Below are 25,958 nucleotides of genomic sequence, written 5' to 3'. Positions count from 1 at the left end.
ACTTCTGATGACTTGTGCCTAAGTTATGATGAAAGAGGTTCCAGTTTTCACTCCAAGAGAAATATAAGACATTCCTAGATTATGGTTCTATTTGTTCATTGTTTTCCCTTGAAGTAACCATTGGTATCTACTTTTATGTTAATGATGGGGAAAATGCTGAACTAATCCTGGATCCCGGATGCAAAAGTCAAAAAATTAATAGAACTATAGTTGCAAAGTGACAAAATACTTTACATACTGGTGGTTCCGTTCTACCTAAAAGAGGTAAATGACTAGCCCTATAGTAACAAAAATCTGAAAATAAAAATAAGGCGTTCAGTTAGGTCTTTCTATGTGCTTAAGCACCACTCTAAGCATGTCACATATATTTACCTCATTTTTACCTCCCTCATAACAGCTGTGGAGAAATGTAATGTTATCTTTCTGTTAGAGATTAAAATGCTGAGAAAAGGAAAGTCCAAGGTTATACAATTGAGTTCAAGGATCCCAACCAAGGCAGTCTGATGCCCAGTCCACATAAATTGTATGTTAATATATTATACAAATAGTAATATATAATTATTTTGTAGAGCTAGGGCTTTGTGTGCTTCGGGAGTGTCTGTTCAAAATACAATAAAATGAAATTTTAAAGTACATATAATGGATCATAAATAGCAATTTCTTAAAGGAAAGTGAGAAGACATGCTAGTTCAGGATTCTGTTTTATTGCTGTCCTTTAGACCTTTTTATGTATTTTCTCATGCTTTTTGTAACCCAAACAAAATTTTCTTATAATGTCACGAAATGTTCTCAGTAGGTCTGATTGCTTTAAATAAAAAAAAAGTTGAATAATGAAATGACTAACAGTTCATTACTAACCACTTTTTTCTCTCTTCACTTTTTCCTTCCTGTTTTCTAGATGAGGAAGAAGGCAAGTTCACGTTTCTTGTTTAGACTGAAACTATTTTTGTACAGTGTGAGAGTTTATTGAGAGGGATCGGGTTAGTAACTGGCCTGCAGCCTCTTCCCTGCGTCTCACCAGCATGGGGGCCCTTTCCCTGCAGGTCGGAGAGGGCTGTCTCCGCTGCAAGGACAAGCCCAGCATTGGCCCACTTGGTACAGGATGCCTGACAGTCTGTTGCTCACCATTTGAACAGCAAAATTTCAAATCTGAGTAGTAAAAATATATACCTGCATGCAATGACTTCGGCTAAAATTTTAAGCTATATGAAGTCAAAAAAAGGAAACCACCTAGGGCATCGTTAAAACTAACAGAATGACATGGTACCAGTTATTACAACAAAGAAAGCAGTCATTGTGAACCTAACCAAACAATCAAACTTAGCATCATCTATTTTCCCCCCATACGTATTGGCATCTGTTTTCTTATTGAGAGTCAACACTTACGTCTACCAAGAGGGAAGTTTTAAAGCTTTCCTTTCTTTTTTATGAGATGAAGTAAGTTAAGCTACGTAAGTTCAATAAAGAGTAAGCTCTATCTAAGCTTATTAGAAATGAAATATAGGTTAGTCTGAAATTGCTGCTCTTTTTGGAACTCATAATAGTTTTGAATAGAATCCTAGTTTCGAATCAGAATTTAGCCTTTCTCACAAAGATTTCAAATTTTCAAAATGATCATTTTTGTAAATTTGCTTTAAAGATCTCATTTGTTTTATCTGGTTGACCCAAAGACATAAATGCATGCTTCCTAAAATATATTTTAGACATACAATATCATTTTATGATCAGGTATTTAGAGGAATGCATTTGTGTTAAATAAGATGCTTTGTCATTTGAGCTAAGTTTGCATGTTTCACAATTAGGACATTCAGGAGGAAAACATGTAACTTCGGTTTGTTTCTTTTTCAGGGCACCAGTCATTTATGGCTCCTTCTTGCAGTGTTTTGCACTGTCCGGCCGCTTGTACCTGTAGCAACAATATCGTAGACTGCCGTGGGAAAGGTCTCACTGAGATCCCCACGAATCTGCCAGAGACCATCACGGAAATGTATGTGCCCTGAATTCCCTCTTACCCCTCCATCTCCCCAGTGACCCAAACCATGACTTTCTTTAGGAGATTCTGGGTTTATCAAAGGCCAGTGTGGTCAATCAGCTTACACAAATGTTCCTTACAGAATTGTATTGACCCTTACTCTGTTTAATTACATATCTTGTTGAAGTGACTAGGATTTTTTCTTTTTTCTTTCTTTTTTTTTTTTAACACAGGTAGAATTAAAAGGAATGCATTTTAAGAGCAAACAGTACTTTCCTTTTTTTTCAGAAGGTGTTATTAGATTCCTTAGGAAAAATAAGAGTGTGTGTACCCTATCTGTCCGATTGTTTCTGTACATCTGCTCCTGTCCATTTCTAGCTTGGAATTGGGGGGAAATAAATGAAAAACCAAGCCGGGGTAGTAAATCATAGGAACAAGATAACTAGATGATGTCTGCCTTCTCAAGAGCTCACGTTTTAAAGTGCAGTTTCACTGTTTTGTTCTGTTGTATAGTCTACCACAGAGTGTAAAAAAGATAATGTTGTAAGTCAAAGTATATAAGATTTTTTAATTAGTCAGTATTTTAGCTTAATTGAGCCAGTAACTATCTCCATCAAACGTTAAATTCTTTGGACAAGATATCTCCTACCTAGTTTGTATGCAGCTGCGGGTTCATTTCTCTGTCCTTGCCAAATATAAGTCAGGTGAATTAAACAAGGTCACATAAGATGTAAAGTGGACTGCTTTTAGCATCTTGAGAAGTAAACATTAGGCAAAGTCTCAATATCCATTAACGAAGAAAACACCTCTTAACCCCCCAAGTGTATATTGTATCATTTTAGAAGTTAATTCTAAATCTGAATTAAATAAATTTTGGGGGCATATTTGGTTGGAATAATAACATAGGATTAACTTCTGGTGATAGATCTACATGTGGGCACCAAAAAATTAAATTATTTTCAAAAACTATTCATTATTTTTTCACCAGTTAACTGCTCTAATTTTCCTTATATAAGAATAACCTTAATTCACAAAACCCAATAACACTATTTTGAAATAATTAATACGTGCTTAAAAATGTGCTTTGAGCTTTGCAGTGTAAGACATGATCCTTATAGGAACTCTAGAATCCATGGAGATTTGACAGAGACATGGAATAATGGATGCACATAATAATATTATTCTCATCAAATTTTTAATTGCTGGAACACTACCTTGCCCATAAAAGACATTTGTTTTCTTGAACTCTCTCAGGTACCAAACACCAGGGAAACAAAGTTAGAAAGGTAGGTCGGAGCTAATTCATGGAGGACCTTGATAGGATAAGGATCTAAGTCCTTCTTTAGGAGGCATTTGAACACAGAAGTTTGAATCTCCCAGAAGAATTGATCTGACAGCTGTGCACCAGTGGTTTGGCAAAAGGAGAGAATACCAGGCACGGGGCCTCTTAGGAGACTGTTACAGTGGTTGAGGTGAGATGTCATAAGAGCAGGAGCTAGTAAGTAATAGTAGGAATGATGGTGCAGAAGCAGATATGGTAGCTAATACAGAAGCAGAATTAATAGGATGTGGCATTTGATGAGATGAGAGAATGATGGAAAAAAATTTAACCAAAGATGATGCCAAAATGTCAAGTACGAGAGATGAAGAGATGATGGTTATCACATTGCATGTAAGAAGCTGAGGAGCAGGACCAAAACTGGGAAGGAAGATGGTGGTGAGAAAAATTTATGCAAGATGGAAATTCCAATAAGATATTCAGAGATATTAAAATAATACAGACTATCATCATTTGGAGCAAGACGGGATTTGAGGAAAAGATTTAGGAGTAATTAATACTATAAAAAACAAAGTAGACGGTTAAAGCCATCAAATGGCCAATGGAAGGAAGAGCAAGAGAGGAGAAACCCAAGGGAACTGAATGAAAACCGCGGAGGGCCATGATGGGTAAGGGGCTTCTAGGAAAAATGATCTGCAGAGTCAGATACTCTGGCTGATTAACCAAGAGGGGATTTGAGAGCAGGTCTTAGAGTTTGAGCAGCATGTTGTTCTTGGAGGATTCAATATAGAGTGATAGGTAAGTAAGCCGCTCTCCAGAGTGTTAAGAAAGGTCGTCGATGACAACTATTGAAGAGAGTAGATATGGAGCAGTTTGAAGAGTTTGGCTGAGAACGGATTTTTTTTTTTTTAAGACAATTGCCACTATAAAGGACAGACACTTGGATTTATTTTAAGATGAAGAAACCTGCAATCATTAGCAAGTCAGAGAGGAAGAATGGGTTTAGAGCAACATGAGAGTGAGAGTTAGTTAAGACGTATGTGGGAGCAAGGTTGTTCTGGACCCTGGAGGGAACTGATTAAATTCCAATCATAGGAAAGGAGACCAAAACGCTGTTGCTGGTTGACCAAAGAGTGAGTTGTTGTAGACATGACACACTGAAAGGAATATGAAACATTTAAATGGTTTATCTCATGAAGTCTACTTTATTTTTTGTCATAGAGCTTTTCTGACATTTTGCATGCTCTATAGATTTTGGATGATGGTGGAATTTGGTAGCATAAAAGTTATACTAAATAATAGGTCCCATTGGGTTTGCTGATGTTGAAGAGGTAGTTTATCACATAAAGCTATAATAAATTAAATTTACAAGCAGAGATGAAAACATATATGAAGCTCTTGGTAAATTTTACTTCCCTGATTATTACCTCATCAGCTTTATCAGTGGAGCATCTGGTAATAAATCATATTGATCTTCAGCTCCAACAAAACACCCCCATTACCATTCATTATAATGGTACAACTTACTAGCTTAGTGACTCACTTTTTTTTCATTACTCTTTCTTTTTTTTATTAAAGAATCAGTAAGATTCATAAAATCTGGAAATAAAGCTAGGTGACATCTTTTCAAAAAAATTTTTGTCGATTCTGTGTTTTAATACATGATGAACTGAAAATTACAAACTCCATATTTTTCAAGTAATTTCTTAATCTGGATTTTACTATAAATTATCAGTAGAATTTTTTTGTTGCAAGTTTCAGACATTTAATTCAAAAATGTTCAGTAGATTTCCTCCTGCGTCGTATGTCTTTATTCCTGCAGCTGTCTCACGTTCTGACAGAAAGAAAGTTTATACGGTGATGTACAGGAGTGATAAATCTGGGTAGGAAAACTTGCCTCATCCTTTTCTTTTTTCTGCTTTGTGCTTGCAACTATAGCTTCGCACTTGTGGTACTTGCTTGGATAATTAGTTGTTAAGCTATAAAAGGGAAACATTCCTTTAGAGTCAGAATTGAAATAATTTGGAGAAGGAGGAATAGAAAGAGACTAGGATTTATCTAATACCTGCAGGGTTGGACGCTACATACACACTGTAGCATTTGATCTTCTAACTGACCTTTGCTAGGGATATTTTTGCTATTTCAATAAAATAGGAAAACTAATGCAGAGGCACAGGTTAGATAAAGTCTGGTTGTATTTCTCCAAGGGGCCTCATTATCCTGATGATTTTACCACGGTCCAGGATCTGTCCTCTGATTTGTAGACTAGGAGTCTGACTTTTGACTGCACCTGATTATTGCATTTTGCCACTATATATATATATATAGTGGCAAATATATATATATATATATATATATACACACACACACACACACACACACACACATATACATACATATATGTGTGTGTTTGTTGGTATAACATCTGTCTCCTTACTGAAGTAGTGGCTCTATGAAGGCAGGTACTGGTTCTGTTCTAACTACCACTGAGCACTCAGGGACAAATCTAGTAGCTGTCACATAGTAGGCCCTTGATAAACATAAAATAAATATTTATGAAGTGAGTGGATAATTAAAAAATTAAACATTTATAGCAGACCTGGCTCTGAAAGGGTAGAGCTGTATTAAACACTATTTAAAAACTAAAATCTGAAGGAGGAGTCCATTCTCTCCCTGTAGGAAAAAAAAGTGATGCTTTTAAGCATAAAATCAGTAAGGGAAAATGTAATAGATAGAATGTTAAGTGGAATGGGCTAAAATGGGGTTATAATACTGAAAATTCGCTTGTTAATTTTTCCTGTGCCCTGTCCTGGCTTGGATTCCATGTGTCTGAGAACTCCTGTTTTCCTGCTCTTGGCTGACCAACCCAGTATCTAATAGGCAGCCCCCTTCTTTAGGTATAATACTCAATTCAATCTTCTCACAGATGTCTTAGACATCTTTCTCTAAGGGTATATTTTCTCCATAATGAAGCCTATAGACATTTACCTCAAATTCCTCAAAGGCTGACAGCTTCATTTTGCTATTTAAAAAAAAGGTCAGGCTCAAAAAAGTTAAGAAATCTTGAAAAAAAAAAAGTTCTTCAATTGTGAGGTGACTAAACTGGCCTCAACCTTAGATTTAATTGATTCCAGAGCCATGTTCCATCCTCCACTGAGCTGCAAAAGAAAGGCATGGCTTAGCTTGTTGGATTATCACTGAAGGGGTAATTGAAAAAATTATGAAAGGCTGATACTCAGAAAAACAGGACACTTTAAAAAACTTACGTATGAAGGAAGCATAGGAGCATAGAGAAAGACAAGGCATGACGGTATAAGAATGTTTGCAAAACTAAGAACTGTTTTATATTACTTTATATCTGGAACTACTGTTCTTTCCTGTTGTCTGTTAATATTCTTATATCTCCCTGGATTTTGCCTGCATAGAGCTTATCACAGCTTAATTTGATACTCTGACTCATGTCAAACTATCCTACTAGACTGCAAGCTTAATGAGGGCAGGACCATGTCTTTTTTCCTCACCATTTTTGTCCTAACATTTAGCATAATGGGAGTAGGGAGATGAACAGTGCGAGGGCAGGTAGAGAGGGTCTGGGACACACAATCTGGAGAGCCGCCAAACCTCCATTCTTCACAGTAAAAAAAATGTGACAAAGGAGTATGGACTGATGATGATGGATGAGAGGAGGAAACAGAATGTCTAATAAGAGGTAAAATTAGGTTTAGAAGAAAGTTGTTGCTGCCCTCGAATCTTTCCAACCCTTTGCTGCTTTGAACTCCGCTGGTTGAGCACCTTGTTTTCGTACAGATGAAATGCCTCCAGCAAGTCTATACACAGTCTCACCCACGGCAACAAAATCATGAATAGCAAGTTGATTCTCTATATATCAAGTCCTCAGAATTAATTTCTTAAACCTTGTCATGAGGTCTAGTATTTTGAATGCAATGTGATGGATTGCTAGAAAGTAGACATTTAGTTCTCCTCAATCCAGTTATAGATTTTCTGCGACATGTCACCTGTTCAGACCATTACACAGAAATTCCATAAATCACGAAGAACAGTTAGTAAAAACATAGATTGTAACAATACAGTGTGTCTTGTCGACTCTTAGGTCCTGTTGCTTTTACTCTTGGTTAGGTTTTTCAGGGTTCCAGAGCTGGGAGCCATGCAAGTCTTCCTTTTATTTGAGAGAAGATCAGGGCAGTGTTCAAATTACACAAAGGGGAAGTTATGGTAGCCAAGTTCTCAGGCCAGGCCTTCTGAGTGTCGTCTCAGTGTTTTCTGAGATGTACTGCAGACTCTCAGAAGTTATAATCCTTGTTTTGGATGTGCCATTCAAATACATAAAATGGAAAGGGGACTCACTTTGTTATGTAAACTCACTGGACTGCTTTTACTCTGCTAGTAATAAAGAAGGCTCTTTCAAAGAGATCCACAATGATGGAGGTTAGAGACGAGGTTCAGGAGTACAGTTTTTCTTTTGTGGCTTTCCTCTGGATCACTTGCATGCGTGATTATAAAGCAATGGAAGTGAGCGTGATTCTTGAATACTCTATCCAATTACAAACTGCATTTATGATACTGAATATAACTTTAAAAGTATGTCTTTGTCCTCCGTTTCTGTTTAGAAATTCTGTGTTTAACCCTTTTCCCACTATTTCTGCATTTGACAAAATCCAAAATTTTGAATCTTTTATTATCTATTGAATAATATGTGCCAAATTTTGAATCCGCATATTTCAAAGTTATTCGAGTTTCCATTGTTGAGGGTACATAAATTTGATTTGATCAACTTTTTTTTTGAATTATAGTCAGTTTACAATGTTGGGTCAATTTCCAGTGTAGAGCACAATTTTTCAGTTATACATGAACATACATATATTCATTGTTGCATTCTTTTTCACTGTGAGCTACCACAAGATCTTGTATATATTTCCCTGTGCTATACAGTATAATCTTGTTTATCTATTTTACATATGCCTGTCAGTATCTACAAATTTCCACTCCCAGTCTGTCCCTTCCCACCCCCTCCCCCCCCCGGCAAACCACAAGTTTGTATTCTATGTGTATGAGTCTGTTTCTGTTTTGTATTCATGTTCATTTGTATTTCTCTCTTTTTTCTTTTTTTTTTTTTTTTTCTCTTTAAGATTCCACATATGAGCGATCTCATATGTTATTTTTCTTTCTTTTTCTGGCTTACTTCACTTAGAATGACATTCTCCAGGGACATCCATGTTGCTGCAAATGGCGTTATGTTGTCGGTTTTTATGGCTGAATAGTATTCCATTGTATAAATATACCACATCTTCCTTATCCAGTCATCTGTCGATGGACATTTAGGCTGTTTTCATGTCTTGGCTATTGTAAATAGTGCTGCTATGAACATTGGGGTGCAGGTATCTTTCTGAAGTAGGATTCCTTCTGGATATATGCCCAGGAGGGGGATTCCTGGGTCATATGATAAGTCTGTTCCTAGTCTTTTGAGGAATCTCCATACTGTTTTCCATAATGGCTGCACCAAACTGCATTCCCACCAGCAGTGAAGGAGGGTTCCCTTTTGTCCATAGCCTCTCCAGCATTTGTCGTTTATGGACTTTTGAATGATGGCCATTCTGACTGGTGTTAGGTGATACCTCATTTTGTTTTGATTTGCATTTCTCTGATAATTAGTGATAATGAGCATTTTTTCATGTGCCTATTGATCATTTGTATGTCTTCCTTGGGGAATTGCTTGTTTAGGTCTTCTGCCCATTTTTGGACTGGGTTGTTTGTTTTTTTCTTATGAAGTCGTATGAGCTGCTTATATATTCTGGAGATCAAGCCTTTGTCAGTTTCATCTTTTGCAAAAATTTCTCCCATTCTGTAGGTTGTCGTTTGTTTTGCTTATGATTTCCTTTGCTGTGCAGAAGCTTGTAAGTTTAATTAGGTCCCATTTGTTTATTCTTGCTTTTATTTCTGTTGCTTAGGTAGACTGCCCTAGGAGAACATTTTTGAGATGTATGTCAGATAATGTTTTGCCTGTGTTTTCTTCTAGGAGGTTTATTGTATCTTGTCTTATGTTTAAGTCTTTGATCCACCTTGAGTTTACTTTTGTGTATGGTGTAAGGGAGTGTTCTAGCTTCATTGATTTACATCCTGTCTAGTTTTCCCAACACCATTTGCTGGAGAGACTGTCTTTATTCCATTGTATATTCTTGCCTCCTTTGTCAAAGATTAGTTGACCAAAAGTTTGTGAGTTCATTTCTGGACTCTCCATTCTGTTCCATTGGTCTATATGTCTGTTTTTGTACCAATACCATGCTGTTTTGATTACTGTAGATCTATAGTATTGTCTGAAGTCTGGGAGGGTTATTCCTCCAGCCTCTTTCTTTTTCTTTAGTAAAGCTTTGGCAGTTCTAGGTCTTTTGTGATTCCATGTAAATTTTATTATGATTTGTTCTAGTTCTCTGAAATATGTCCTGGGTAATTTGATACGGATTGCATTAAATCTATAGATTGCCTTGGTCAGTATGACCATTTTAACAATACTGAGTCTTCCAGTCCAGGAGCATGGGATATCTTTCCATTTTTTTAAGTCCTCTTTAATTTCCCTACTCAATGTTTTATAGTTCTCCATATATGTCTTTCACCTCTTTGGTTAGATTTATTCCTAGGTATTTTATTACTTTGGGTGCTGTTTTAAAGGGAATTGTTTCTTTACTCTCTTTTCCTGGATCAACATGTTCTTTTAAATAGCCCATTCTTCACTAGCTTATTAAGAGAGTTACAGGTACTCATGAAATCAAGCATGACTTTTTGATCATTTGTCACGCATTCAGTAATGTCTCAGCTAACAGAACAACTGTCATGCTGTGTAATTGGTTCATTTTCTTTAATTAATACCAAATTTTGAAAATAAATTTTAAAAATGAATATATAGTTTGAATACTTTTATAGCACATGTAAAATAACCTTGACTTTACTATTTAGACAATATTGAGCTTGACTAATTTTTATAGCACATGTTAATTAGCTTGACTTTACTATTCAGAAAATATTGATAAAATATCTAAATAAAGCAAATGGTGCCACTTTTAATGTAATTTTGTATGAAATAAATAAGTGCTTCATAATCTGAGTTTGCCTTAGATAAATCAAAATAGATTGAAAATTTCAAAGTGAAATTATTTTCACTATAAATGTATTTAATTGTTTCACTACAAAAGTATGTAAAAACTTAGGTGTATTCAACTTAAGGGTTATGAAATGCAACAGAAAGTAGGCAGAGTTAAGAAAATGTTTAAAAAGAAAAATTTGGTCAATTCTACCTTAGTTCATGATTTAACTGGAGCGCTTGTTAGCATTTTGCAATTTAATGCATTCCTGGTATTTTTGTTACTTCAGATTCACCCACCTAGCCTATAACATGAGTTTTGGTCTTGAACTTTATATTTTTACAATTGTGTGTTCCTTAGGCTAACTGATAACTCTTAATATTTTGTATATTAGAAACATATATGACATGTTTTTTTAAAAACATCATAGCTAATACCTCATTCTGATAAAATTAATTTGCAAAGCAAGTTTGAAATTGTTGATTTTATTTCAGAAGTACTGAAACAGAATGTAGAAACCTATATGTTCTCTAAAGGTTAGCAGATACCTTTTCAGTTTTTGTACTGTAGAAAATAGTTTTGTTAGTTTTTACATAAACAGGGTTCCAAATACGGATATATCATCTGATCATTCTGATGTAGACAATTAAAATTACATTCATAAATTTGGCTCTGAGATTTGTACAGTAGCAGAAATTAAGTATAGATCCCCCAAATCTTATTAAAGAACTACTTTCTCTTCTATCAGATAATATCATCTTATCTAGAAGTGTCATTAAATAAACAGTCCTAGAATTGAAGTAAATCCATCAACAAATCCATCAAGTCATACAAAAGTCAGTATTTTAGCTCTGATTATGTGCTCATCTAGTTATGATTAGAAAAGCAAAAAAAGTATGATTCCTTTCTGGCAATATTGTTTTTTATTTTATGAGATAAATAGAAAGTCATTTGATGTAAAAGAATGTTTTGTACAAATTTTATGAATCCTGTAATCATTTCTTCATTTTTTAGGTTATATCTGCTGACGTTTTCATATCATGATCTCATCATAAGTTAAGACCTTGAAAAAGACATAATAATGTAGCTTCCTACAGAATGTAGGGAGCCAATTCATTATTCAGTACACAAAACAAAGAGCACCATTGTGTTCCCTCAGAACAGACATCTCACATTAATTCTTAGTTATCAGTAGCCATGCTTAGTGTAATCTCTAGCAGTTTTGATGGTTCCACAGCAAAATAGCATAAGATAAATTATGTAAAATAAATGTATAGATTAAACTATACTTGTAGTTCCATAAACCATTTTTGAGTTCACTAATAATCATTGGAGTATTTTTATCTTTATTTTGGCAGAATTCTCAATTTTATACACATATCTTGAACAATCTTTAACTGTTGTTGAATGAAATAGAATCATCATTTTTTAAAGCTACATGTATCCATTACATGCAGTGAATTCATTTTTATTAAGAGTGTGGGGTCATGATAAAATTCTTTGTACCTATTTCCATGAACCTTACTTCCAATTTTTTTTCCAATTTTACTGAGAAATAATTGACAAACATAATTGTATGTATTTAAAGTGTACAGCATGATGATTTGACATACTTATTGTAAAATGATTACCAAGATCAAGATAATTAACACAGTCATCACCTCACATAGTTAACTATTTTTGTGTGTGTGATGAGAAAGCTTAAGTTCTGCTTTCAGCAATTTTCAAGTATACATTTGAAATATATTATTAACTATGGTCACTGTACTGTACATTAGATCCTCAGAATTTATTCTTCTTATAACTTAATATTTGTACCTTTTAACCTACATCTCCCCATTTTTACTCCCATCAGCCTCAGCCAATCACTATTCTATAAAGAAACTGGCTTTTTTTTTTTTAGATTCCACATATAAGTGATAGCATACAGTATTTGTATTTATCTGTTCAGCTTATTTCACGTAACATATTATCCTTCCAGGTTCATCCATGATGTCACAAATCACAGGATTTCCTTCCTTTTATGGTTGTGTAATATTCCATTGTATATACATCACAATTTATCCGTTCATCTGTAGTGGGACATTTAGGTTGCTTCCATATCTTGGCTATTGTGAAAAAACCTGCAGTAAACATGGGAATGCAGATATCTCTTCAAGAGATTGAGTTCAGTTCCTTCAGATATATACCCAGGAGTCGGATTGCTGGATTATATGGTAGTTCTATTTTTAATCTTTTGAGAACCACTATACTGTTTTCTATAATGGTGGTACTAATTTACATTCCCACAAACAGTGCATGAGGGTTCTGTTTTCTCAACATCCTTGCCAACATTTGTTAAGTCTTGTCTTTTTGATAATAGCCATCCTAACAGGTGTGAGGTGACCTCACTGTGGTCCTCATTTTCATTTCTCTAATGATTAGTGATGTTGAGTACCTGTTCGTGTTTCTACTCGCCATTTGTATGTCTTTGGAAAAATGTCTATTCAATCCCTTTGCCCATTTATTATTTTGATTATTTGCTTTTTTTTGCTGTTGGGTTGTATGAGTTCTTGACATATTTTGGATATTCACCCCTAGCAGATATATGATTTGCAAATATTTTCTTCCATTCCGTTGGTTACCTTTTTCAACATATTGATTTTTTTCTTATTTGTACCTAATTTCACAAAGAAATGTATATGATAACATAACTGTTATATATATGTATACACACACCCTTTGTATGCCTTTTTGTCGTTGATTTGTTTGATCAGTTAAATAGAAAACCATAATGGCTTTCATAAGAGAAAAGTATAGAAGAATGAATCAAACTCTTGTACTATTAGTTAAAATGTGAAAATGAGTATGGTAAAATTGGTATAAAAGAAATATTAAAATGACTAGAGTAGTAAGGCAAAGCAGAAGCACTAACTGGTTTCTCTTAAACATTCCAAGTTATCTGATGAAAGTTATTGCAACAGATCATGACACCTAGAAAAATAACATTTTTTTCATGTTCTACATGTTCAACAAATATTTTTGAGCGCCTACTCTGCATCATGCATTACGGTTGAGAGATCACAGGTCCAGCTTTCAAAATGTATACAGTGCAGAGAACTGAAGCTTTACACAAACAGAAATGATCAAACCTATAGGACAAGTAATAAATCCGTGTGCATGGGGAGCACAGAGAAAGGAATCTCTTGATTTTCCTGGGGGACTCCTAGAATCTTCAGGTATGAGGACATGTTTTGCCAGAAGAGAAACGTGGGGCTTTCTAGACAGAGGAAAGAGCATCACGAAGTCCCAGAAAAGTGGAAGATGATTGTGTCTTTGAGAAATGCAAACAGTTCTAATTGTTAGAACATAAAATAGAAGCCTAATCTTGAAGAATCACCATTCTGATGACAGTAGGATGCAAGGGGAAATTTTGAGCAGTGTAGTAGTACGATTCTATTCGTTAGTTAGAAAAATCACTCTCACATGGAGTAGAGAATGGTTTGGCGGAAAAGAATGTAATAGAAACAGTCTACGTAAGGCAGGCTGCAGGCTCGGCGGAGATAGTGATGGGAGGCACTTACAAGAAGTGACTTGGAAGCTGTTGTGGTTAAATCACTAAAAAAGCATCTGCAGGAAAGAAATGGAGATCCAGCAGACGTGAAATAAGACCTGTGTAGACTTTGACATGGAAATGAAGACAGCTGGGGCATAGTTAACGTATAATTCATTCTCAAATGAATGAAATTGCTACTTGTTTTTTAAGAATTAAGTTATAGATTTAAGGGAAAGAGTAAATTGAAAATTTGTAGAGTTGAAATTCTACCAGTGATCATAGCGTTATCTGAACTTTCGGAGAAAGATGACAGATAACTTGGACAATGACTCAGTGCAGGCATCGGGGAGAAGGCTATTTCCTATCTCTCACTGAGTAACACTGTTAAACAAGTGATGTATAGTGATAATTTGCATTTTTTTAAACCAATATTACCAAATGGGAGACTTAGCTCAGTGCCTGACACATACTAAGTGTCCAGAAGGTTTTACTCATTAATGAAAAACAAAACAGCAAAACTTCCACTTGTCTTTCTTGGATTGCTAAAGAAAAATTATGTATGAAAACTGAGTGTTAGTGACGTTATGATTCTGTGCTCTGTTCCCCTGAAATCTGTGAGGCGTGTGTCTCAGCCCATTTTTCCCTCTAAATCTAAATTATGCGATTGTGTGTGTTGAGTGTACTTTTGTTTGCATTTTGGTATATGTCCATATAAATGCATACATAAAAAATTTTTAACACTCATTCAGAAGATCATTGCCTGAAATATGAGGTCAGTAGAAACACACACACATTTTTGTCTTGCTTTAAATTCTTAAAGATCAAATGGAAAAAAAATTATTTTTATTATAAAAACATCAGTTGTTTTTACACTCAGGGAAATGTACCCAGTATGACACATCACAAGAAATAAAATAAGAGTAAGGAAATGGACAATTTTCAGGAACAAGTCATCCAGAGACAGGGATCACTGATAATCAATTAGGATGGACACAGTCTTACGGCAAAAACCCTGGCTATATATGCAAGGTATGTCCCTCTAGGGACCAATATTCACTCAGCTGTTAAAGGTATTTATTAAACTTAAAAGGTTCTAGAAACTGCAATTATATAACAGCAATAATATTCTAGTCTTAAATAATCTTGGGTTATTTTATGTAGGGACATATGAGAGCTTTCAACGGTATGCATTTACTGCTCAAGTTAGAAGTAACATTCCAGAAATATGAAGCCCTTACTTTAGAGTTATTATGTAAAAGGCAAGAAGATCCCTGATGTCAAAGTCATATTGCTACTTCCTCCTTTACAAAGGCTGGACTGAGGTTACCTATGATGAGAATGTTTGGCTACACCAAGCATGACTCAGAAGCTAGAGTCATTCTGCCACTCCAGCCTTCACCCCATTAAATCTGTTGTATTTTCTGGCAGCTGTTTTTGCCATTTACGTTAAAAGCAGATGGGGAAAATGCGAAGAACTGTCAGTTTTATTGCCATGTATAATCAGCATCTGGGCTGTATGTTACAGAAACAGTCAATCCAAACTCATACTTTACTAGTGGTGTAAAAAGTTTTTTGAGTTTCTAAGACACGTTCACATTAGAGAAAGTGTTATATTTGAATCATGTGGATCATGGAAATTGCAACCATTTATTTTTTTTTAGCCTCCATGTGAATGGTGCATGTGTGTATGTGTTTAATATGCAGTTATGAATTATCAGCAAAACCGTTCTGCTAATTTGTTTTAAAATGTGTTTTGGAACCATAAATATTTGTTTCTAATTAGAGATTAAATCATGTGTCAGATTGATTCTTTATATAATCTGTGTATGTGTGTGTAACTAATATGCTGTAGACATTGCAGCGTATAATGCTGTATATTATATGTTACACATGTACACATATAGATCCTCACTTTTATTGTTTCACCATTTTTATGGGGGGGTCATTTAGGTTTATTTATGTATTTATTTACTCAAACAGAGGTACTGGGGATTGAACCCAGGACCTTGTGCGTGCTAGGTATGCACTCTACCATTCAGCTATACCCTCCTCCTGTTTCTCTATTTTTGAGCAGGAAAAGCATACTACATATTTATTATTTTACATCTCATAATTTTTACCAAAACGTTTTTAGAAGGTTTTATTTTCTTATTTTTCAGAAATAGAAACTCAGACAGAGAGAAACAGTAAAGTTTCCCAGATTCACAGAGCTAATCAGTGGCAGATCCAGAATTTATTCCAAGTCTGTATAAAGCTCATTTTTTTAATCACTAAACTACACACTTTTTCTCTATGTCTGTACATATACAAAACATAAATACCTCTTGGGGAGAGCTATTTCAGCTTTGGCATGTGGATTTTTTTTATAGTTTGTGAAAATAATTTAATTCGAAAAATACTGAAAAGAATGCCGAACCATTGAAAGCTAGTGAGCTGAAAGTGTCATTTAAAATAAACTAACATGGTTAAATATAGTGTAAATGTCTTCAGAACTAGTTGGAGCTTTTCATGCCCAGTTACACTGTGTTGTATGCTTCACTGATGTAAGATGCACTCATTGCTGACCAGAGGAGAGTGTTTACATGCCACACAGCCCAGTTATACCAGCATGTCATTTCCATGTTCTAAGGGTCTGCAGTATTACAGCAGGATGATTTACCGATCATTTCCCATTTTCTGCCATCTTTGAAATAGGCACCAGAAAGTGATATATTGGTAACAGTTCATTCTTTAGGAACTCTAAAAGTGTGAAGACATGTATTTTTGAAAGATAGCAGTAATTAGAGAGCAAGAGAAAAACATATATGGCAGTGGGGAGGGAAGATCTTTATGGGTTAAACATACTTTTGAATTTTTTGATTGGAGCAGTTAGAAGACTGTGTCCTAACTAAAACTGAACTTCTAATAAACTTTCCAGCTGGTTTTGATGAAGTGGTAACAACAGATTGCTTTAAGATGTACATACACACAGTGATAAAATGTGTTGGAGTCGTTCACATACATTCTGTGGAGGAAAAGTTCCTGGCGCCTTATATATGAAAAAGTCTTTGTTCATAGTATGCGGTTTATAAAATTTTCTCCCTCTAGTTTTCAGTTTTCTAAATACATGTTTACTTTGAAATTCAAAATATTAAATTTTCTTTCTATGAAGGACCAGCTCCAGGAAGGCTCTTAAATCTAGTGGACGTTTGCTACAGCTTGCAAATACATCTCAGCCATTACACTATCTGTTTTGGTAACTCTGGAATGTTTTAAATCAGATTCTTCATGGAACAATGAATTCAAATTTGTTCTGTATAAAATTCAGCAGATTCTGTGCTGTTAGAGTAGAAGATGAGAGGATAGCAAAGCTAGAAACTGTAAATTTCATTTGCTTCCTTTTAACCTTCACCTGAAAATGCTAGTATTTTTCTTCCTTATTTTTTATAATCTAGTTTTAATACGTCCCCTCTTTTTTTGGAGGAAGAGCAGCATTTGAGATGTGTCCTGTTTGTAGTTTGTCAAATATAAAGTTCTTGTAATGAAAAACAAAAATTCTTTATCCTGGAGCCCTAAAAGTTTACAGGAAACGCGTATTAGTTTAGTTTTCCACTGAAGACAAGAAAATAGACATTTTAAAATATTTTAAAATTTACTGTTTGACACCTGGCAGTGGCAGAATATTTTCCTGCTTGAGAATCTTTCTCTGTGAATGAAGAGGCAGTTATGTTGTGTCTTAGCAGACTGCTGAGACAGTGGCAGAAACACTGATCAGCTCCTGAGTGAATATAAATAACCAAGTAAGCTTTGTTTCAAATACTTTTTTTTTTTTTGGAACAAGGTTGGAAGTAAATAGATAAGTAAAGAAAAGCAAGTAAATCCATTGTGCATGTCGTTGTTCAGCTTTCTGTTGCATTTGTTGTAAATGAAATGGTTTGCATGTGGAGATTAAATCATGGTATATCGCAATAAGGAACAACTCATGCAGCTTGGCTGTATTAGATTTGAGTTATTATTTTTGCATATAAAAACTAATACCATTTCATCACAATTTCTCTTTGTTTATAACTTTGTGAGCATTCATTTTTCTAAAAAAGTATATGGCCCCACTTACTATATCTTTTGTTTTTTTGTTTTAGCAGAAATATTTATCAATGAAATTAACTGCAGATTCAACACATAAACTAAGTTGCAGTCAAATATATTTTAATGTCATTAGAACAATTAGTGATCATTATAAGTATTCTAGGTTCTGAGACTTTGAAATAATAGGTGAATTTTTAAATTTCTAAAGAAACTATTCAATTATATTAAATGATAGAATTAGTTTGACCACATTTGTGAGTTAATATTATGGACATTTCAGAAGTCTTAGTGCTGAATATGGTATTTTTTAAAGGTATTGAACAAATTAGTTGGAAATATACCTGTAAAATTAGACACTTAATCAATAAAACCTCCATGAGGGTATAAACATACCTGCTTTCGATCTCCATTGAATTGCAATTATGTAATATAATATCTTGCACAGGGTAATCAGTAAATATTTGCAGGTTGAATTAATAAAAATAAATAATTGCTGATTCCCTTATTTTCAAGAACCTGACATAAAATTTGCAAAAAGTAATTGCATGATCTAGTTTTGCATTAGTGTTCAAAGAAACCTACTAGACACTAAGAGTTTTTTTTCTCGTTGTAACATTACTGAGCGAATCTTTAACAACATGAAATGACATTTCAGTGGCCTAGGTTTGAAGACAGTCCTCTGATCAATAATATTCTATCCATAGCTTGTTTTCACTAAATTTTCATTGATTACATTTTAAACTTCTTAAAATCCAACTGCAAGAATGGATCACAGCAACAACAACAAAAAGTGTCTCTAAACTATCAGTTCCTAACGTTCTAGTCAATAATGTAACAGTGAAATGATTCAAATAGCCTTTGCTATATTTAGAGGTGTTGAGAAAGCACCCTTTCTTAAGACTCAGATAAATAACCCAGATGCTAAATCCATATTTTCTTCATACAATTTATTTCTTGTCTTCTAGGGTAAATCTGCCCCTTAGGAACCAATAACTGGAAGGAGGCAAGGGACGTGTGAAAAATGAACAGAATACAGCGAGATAAAAGAGAGGTGTTTGGAAGAGAATGCCCTTGGATAGAAAGAGACAGTTAACCGTATCTAAGAAAATAAAGGAAGGCTTCAAAAGGAGGCCATGATTTAGTTGTCTTAAAATAACTAAATAATATTATTAATAATGATGTAAAATTATTATTAACTTAAATGGCTAACAAATGGGGAATGATGGATGAAATATGGTCCATTTTGGGATAATTGAATGTTACAAAAACATTAAAAATAATGTCTTTCAAAAAATTTAATGATATAGGAAAACATAGATGATACGATATTTAATGGAAAAGATTCAACTTAAAATTCTCTACACCATGAGATTTCAATTATGTAAAGTAAATATGCATGCAAAAAAACTAAAGTGAAGTTCACTGATCTTAGTAGTATATTATGACTTTAACTTTCTTCCTTACGTATTTTGTAAATAGCTTAAGCTTAAATTTCTCTTTAATATGAACAAAATAACTTCTGTTTTTTGGAGGGGGAGAATTATGCCTTAGCATTGCAAGTTAGAGAAGGGACTGTACCTTTTGTAGGAGAAAAGAAGAGGCAGGAACTTGGGGATTAGCTCAATTTGGACGACTAGAAAGTGAAGCCATAAACTGAGAAAAAGTAGACTGAGAATCAGCATCATACAGTGTCACCTCCAAGGGAAGAATGATTGTTCACAATATCAAATGCTACAGTGAGTTCAAGAGTAGTGAAGACTGAGGAAACCCACTGCCTATAGAGAATGGGAGGTCAGAGGGTGAGCCCTGAGAATGTTGAAGAAAACAGGCTCAAACGATCAAACAAAAGATCAAAATTTAGGCAATTTGACTTAACCTCCATTTATTTTGATCTGATGTTCATTAAATGTTTGTAATACATATATGTCAGAGTATTACCAGTATTCAGTAAAGATGAGTCAATGTATAGGACATATATAGTCTATTACATATATTATATTTATACATAACTACATCAGTATAAATGTGCAGATGTATGTATGGGCGTGTATATGTATTTTTTAAAATTCAGGCAGGAAAATGGAACTCAGGCCAAGTATTTCAACAGAAGGATTTAATATGACGAATGAGTTAAACAGTTGTAGGAAGTGACACAGAGACTAGAAGGCTGCTTCCACCTCCAGGGCTACAAAGAACTAAGGAAGTGACGTTATCCGAAGCCAGGAGCTGGCCCTTAGCAGGAGCTTAAGTTAACAAAGAGATGAGACCATTGCGGAGGACGTCCGCTGGCGCAGAAAACGGGAGACTAACCCAACTACCCCGCCTCTTCCCACCTTCAGTCTCCCACCAGTGCCTTTCACCCACCAAGTCTCACAACAGCCAGTCAGCAAGTGAGCCTGGGATAGGTGGTTCAAGGAGTCATGCCCCTGGGATGCAGAGCAGAAGCGAGGAGAACGGGATGGAAAATACTAGGATTTTCATATGGGTAGAAATGAGGCTTACAGGCAACATTTTTTTTTTTGATAGACTAAAATATTTACCAAAACACTTTATTTCAATATGTTATTTTGAGTCTTTCATTGCTAGGTTGGTAAAATTGAGCTGAATCATGGAGTAGATAATGTTAGAGGGTTATTTTCAACTCTCAGATTTTAGTGCATCATAAAAATACTTCGGTTGTGTTTAAATGCACTTTGCTGCGGTGGTTTCCACATGAAATATTCACGTAATGGATTGACAGAGTCCAGACAGTCTTACTGAAAATATCTATAGCACTTGTGGATTTAGAATTTAAACTTTTTCCTCAGAAGAAGCTTCAAAATTAGTTTTCTGCGTATGCCATTTTTTCAACCTATAGTATGCTTTCTATAGAGGAAAATGTTTATAAAATTTAATATTCCACAATAATTTCTTTTCTGGAAGAATTATAACTACCTCTAAAGAATGTTCTACACCCATTCAGTGTTACAGTGTATTTTTCTTGCTGATATTGAAGTTAGTAAAATGTATTCCCAGCTTAGTTTCTTACAGGTGTTCTCTCTTTTATACGAAGTCCAGCCTTAAATATTAATAAACCTGAAATACCTAAAAATCAGAATATTTTATTGCTTTCACATTTGTTTTATTCCCAGTCTTGCTCAACTTTTAGGGCACAGCAAGCACACTGAATTTTAGTAGTCTTTTTTTGAGAAAAAAAAGAAAGTATCACTCTTGAAATACGTCACCTTTGCTTCTTGACATGGCTTGAATTAAACATATCTGAGAGCTCCCATTTCTATTTTAAAAATGGATTTTTTTCATTGCAGACGTTTGGAACAGAACTCAATCAAGGTCATCCCTCCTGGAGCTTTCTCACCATATAAAAAGCTTAGAAGAATGTGAGTGAATAATATTCTGAAATCAATGTAATTTTTAAAAAATTATACAGGTCATGACCATGCAGAGACACCCATTTAAGTATGAATATTTAAATGTTTGACAGCTTAAATAAGAAGCAGTGTGACTATCTGATTGCTAGTTCTATAATATTGTAATGTTAAAAGCCAAACTATTCATTTTTTTAAAGTTCTCTGTAATTCAGCATATTAATTCACGCTAGCATGAATGGATGTGGTCAATATATTACGCAGCTGCATTCTTAAAATTTTAGTTTCAAAAATAAGACATAGGTCATCCTTAATAATAATTTAGGAAAACAGCCAACAGTTGATTAAAACGTGTGATTTTTAAAAAATTTAGGATGCTTCACATGTTTCATGTTGTAAATGTTATACATGTACTGATAGGTGCAAAACTGACATGTAACAGCAATAAATAGCTTTCTCCTGCGGTAAATCTCACTGACTTTCTATTTAATTTAACCTAACCCTATTTTTAATCTTAGCGACCTGAGCAATAATCAGATCTCTGAGCTAGCGCCAGATGCTTTCCAAGGACTCCGCTCCCTGAATTCACTGTAAGTATTGACCACATCATGGAAGGAAAGCAGAATGCACGATGAACAGTGGCTTTATATTTTATATTTGGATTTAAAAAAATACTCCTTTAAGTTTTTTTATTATGGATTATTAATAATAATTATTAGATTCATTAACGAATGTCATCATTTTTATGGAGAACTGCTCCCTATCACTGAAATCAGCCAATGGGGTATATATTTTAGGATTTGATAGTTAGAGAGCAAGAGCCCCCCTTTTGGACAGTGCTGTCTTTCTGAAGTAAAGGGAAAATGTTTATTTTGGCGTGCTCCTGTCTGTGCTGTTTATAATCCTTAAGCCAATAGCTGCTGTCTCTGGGGATGCTATCGGTTCCTTTAGAACGATGCTGAGTGAAGTCTTGCAGAGAACAGTTGAAGATGGCCAGTAGGGGCCCCTCAACCCTCTGCTTCATCACCTTAAGACTTCCCTGAAAGAACCAGCTTTAATGTCTCAAAGGACAAAGATAAGAGGGTATGACAGCTTTTTAATGTCAAAGGGACTTCCAGGGAGATAGCTGTGAAAACTAAAGTGGTTCTATTGTGTATTTATAAAGGCTGTTTTTCCTTCAGACTTGTGCAAAATCTTCAGAAGTCCGCCAAGAAGAGTAACCTTTATTTCAAAGTTTAATTTTAAAGTTTGAAAATGAAGCCTGTTTTTTTTTTCTTTTGAGTCTATGCTTAGAGAAGGGTTCCTATTGATGTAAATTACTGTAGGGCTGTTAGGAATTTCAGAAGTTGACGGTAACCAGTGAGAATTTCAGGATACACCTGTGTGAACACCTGGGGTTTGTATAACAGTTTACACTCATACCAAGGGGACGAGATAGACCCACCCACCTAGGCACATGGATGTTCAGGTGGCTAGGCTGGTCTGCTCAGAAAAATGCAATTTTCTTTGAAGAAAAGAAAATCTAGAAAACTATCACTTCACCTGCAGTATCTGCCTAAGTTCGTTTTTGTTTTTTGTTTTGTTTTGGGCTTTTTTTTTAATAGATGAAGTCCAAAACCAGGGGAACACCTGTTGGCAGAAAATGTGAAGTGCAGTCATGCATTGCCCTCAGGGTAGGCTGTCAGATTGTAAAATCACAAAGCTCAATGAAAACTCTATTAAATCACCCAAATTGTCCCTCAAGTACTGTGCATACCTTCCTGGGCAGTAATACTATCCAAGGTAAACACAGGTAACCTCCCAGCCATACAAAAGGACAGAATAAAAGTCAAGTCAGTATACAAATTCCTGGTGCTTCAAGCATCTGTGACCCAAAGATAACCATTAAATGTCAAAAAAAAAAGGGGGGGGGGGGAAGGATGGAGAATTATTTATATCTGCTTGCTTGCAGAGTTTACTTTTAAGTTCTGTTGCCTTAATAATGTTGACACTTGTGGTTGTGAGAATTAAATGATAAAAAGAAACAGTAAAATAAAGTAGACAATAAATTAATTATATTATTTATCACAGTGAATTACATTATATTTATTAAAAATATATTATAATTAATGATTATAACTTATCATGTACTAATCAATATACACGTAATAAACTAATGGCAAATAGTAAAAGAAATGACAACATGTAGGAGAACACGCTAGCTGAATTGGGATCTTAATCTTCGTGATCAGGGCTCTCATGTACACAGTTCTTTTGGAAAACAGAAGAAAAGTATGATTTTTCCTTGTGGGAGTGCATTTTAGCCAGGGCGTTAAATCACTGAGGAATTTCCAGTTCAAACCATAGCAGTACCTGGAAAAATAAGAACTGCTCTCCAGAAATGGCGTATTCATGTAACACCTTAAAACATTATAAAACAAACCAACTAGGAGAGAATCAAATCGCTCTACTATCATAGAGAAAGTCCACATATTATAACTGGTACCATTTTCCTCATTGTGTTCATGTTCCAGATTGGCCTCCCAAAGGTTAAATTATTTACCCCCTCCAAAAAGCATATAACTACCCAGATTTGCAGTAGCCCTTTTCGTCACATAAACACAATCAGCAGAAACATATTGGGCCCCTCCGGCATCCTCATCCCCATGTGAGGCTCTGAGTAGGCGTGCGTGAATGAAACACAAAAATTCCTCCCTCATGGAGGTGATCCGTGATAACTGTACAATGGACAAAAAATATAGTACATCTGATGTACTATGCACTATGAAGGAAAATTAAGAAAGGAAAGAGGGTAAGGAATGCCAGGGGAGAGGAGAGTTGACATTTTAAATAGAATGATTCACAGAGGCCCCCAAGGAAGTGATATTGAGCAAAGATCGGAAGTTGCAATCATAGGAGTGAGCTGTGCAGGTAAGTAGAGAAAGAGCATTCAGGACACAGGGGACAGCCAATATTAGGGCTCTGAGGCAGAAGGATGCTGAGTGTTTCAGGAAAGAGGAAGAAAAAGTCATTATGACCAGAGGGGAGCAGATTCCAGAAAGGCGTGAAGTGACTTGGGAGTGTGGAGATAAACCTGCAAGACTGATACAGATGGGCAACATTTCTTTTTTTAAATGAGATTTTTTACTTATTCAGTTTTCTTCTATATATCTTTCTGGACCTGTATTCAGTTATTTAGCCAGCTTAATTTAATTACTACATTTGCTAAAGAAGTGAAAATACTTAAAGACGATATGATGCCTAATGCATTTTATTTAATAAATTACTTTGTTGTTACCAAACTAGTATATCTTAGAGACAACTGGTCTTGATCTGTTGAATGTTTTTTAAGGTCTCTCCTGTTAAATTCATTAACATTTATTTATTTTTATTAATTTTTTTATGTATTATTATATATCATTAGTATATTGACATACTTATTATATAACATGTTACCTGTAATTAACAAAACATCATTCAAGATACATGCATCTGTGAAATCATTTTATCCTCAAGGCTTTTTCTTGCCTTCACTGTGACATCAACAAAATTTCCATAATATTTAATCATCATTTATTAAGAATTCAGCATTAAAGTACACTTAGCATTGTCTCTAAGTTTTTCTCTTTCATTTACTGGTTGAAAACTTCCCTTTATATTAACAAAATCAGAAGCGCTGTAGCAGTGTAGCAAGTGGCTAAGCATATAGCGCCTGGAACCCTGGGTGGCTTGTATTCTGACGCAGGCTCTCCTAGGTACGTGGAGCTAGTTCCTAATTTCCTGTGCTTCCATTGTCCCCTCTCTAAGGTGGGAACAGGATTATTCCTCTCCTGGCTTTGTTAAAGCACAGAGGAAGCTTTCCAGAGATAATGTATATGACCGTGATACATTCTCCTGATACTTAAACCAATTTGAATGTTTCTGGGTTTTAATTACCCAGGGAATTTTTATGCCCATGATCCTCAGGTTTTCAGTCACCTTTCCCAGACTACTGTAGTTCACTAAATCTCATTTCCTCTCTTCACTCACCAGCTCCCAAATTCCACCGGGGTCTATAGTGAAAGGCTTGATTGCTGCGTTTGCATTTCCTGCAGGCTCTTGGACTGATGTTAACTCTTCTGCAGGACCTTGCATTTTCCACTGGTTTTCAATGAAACCCTAGTGACCTCTGCCTTCTCTTTACTGTACTCTCTTTCAAATTGCCTAGTCTTTTAATTCAAACAAATATTAATCAAATACACATGGCTTTTCATTTGTAAGTATAGCTTTCTGACACTTGTTTGGTTAATAAAGCCTGCCCTTAGCACCTTTTTCATGATAGCCATCATATAGGTTTCTATTTGGGGCATTTTTTTTTTCTTTTAAGTTGAAGTTTGGTGTTTTGCCAGCTTTCACAAAGGCAGGAGAAGCCGAAGACTGGCCAGCAGTGGTTGCTGTGTCTTCCTGTCCCAGTATTGAAACTCAGCAGAGTGAAACTTGTTTTAATATTCTTCTTAGCCTTCCTTCTAGTAGCAGGTACAAAATCTGCCTTGAGATTTCCCCATTGTTCCAAAGGACTGTAAGAAGTTCTCTATGAGCATAATAGTACACCGTATACCGTATGCAGAATATAGTATACAGTGTAAGAATATATAAGAAAACTGTAGCAAAGCTACGCACCGTGTCATTC

General features: G+C 35.0%; 1 protein-coding gene across 3 annotated transcripts in view; it reads left to right on the top strand.

Moving 5' to 3' along the window:
- SLIT2 (slit guidance ligand 2) overlaps positions 1–25,958 on the top strand; it is a 347,629-nt gene that overhangs the window by 231,379 nt on the left and 90,292 nt on the right. For 2 of the 3 annotated variants that reach the window (XM_031436793.2, XM_031436800.2), the window contains exons 9-11: positions 1,849–1,987; positions 21,251–21,322; positions 21,829–21,900. In XM_031436793.2, the coding sequence (XP_031292653.1) occupies positions 1,849–1,987; positions 21,251–21,322; positions 21,829–21,900 (283 nt within the window). The remainder of the gene's footprint in view (positions 1–1,848; positions 1,988–21,250; positions 21,323–21,828; positions 21,901–25,958) is intronic. The other variant, XM_064487795.1, reaches the window with a different exon arrangement.

Source organism: Camelus dromedarius, chromosome 1, assembly GCF_036321535.1.
Source record: "Camelus dromedarius isolate mCamDro1 chromosome 1, mCamDro1.pat, whole genome shotgun sequence".
Classification (NCBI taxonomy): domain Eukaryota; kingdom Metazoa; phylum Chordata; class Mammalia; order Artiodactyla; family Camelidae; genus Camelus; species Camelus dromedarius.
The sequence above is the reverse complement of the archived record's forward strand: the minus strand, read 5'-3'. Positions and strand labels throughout refer to the sequence as shown.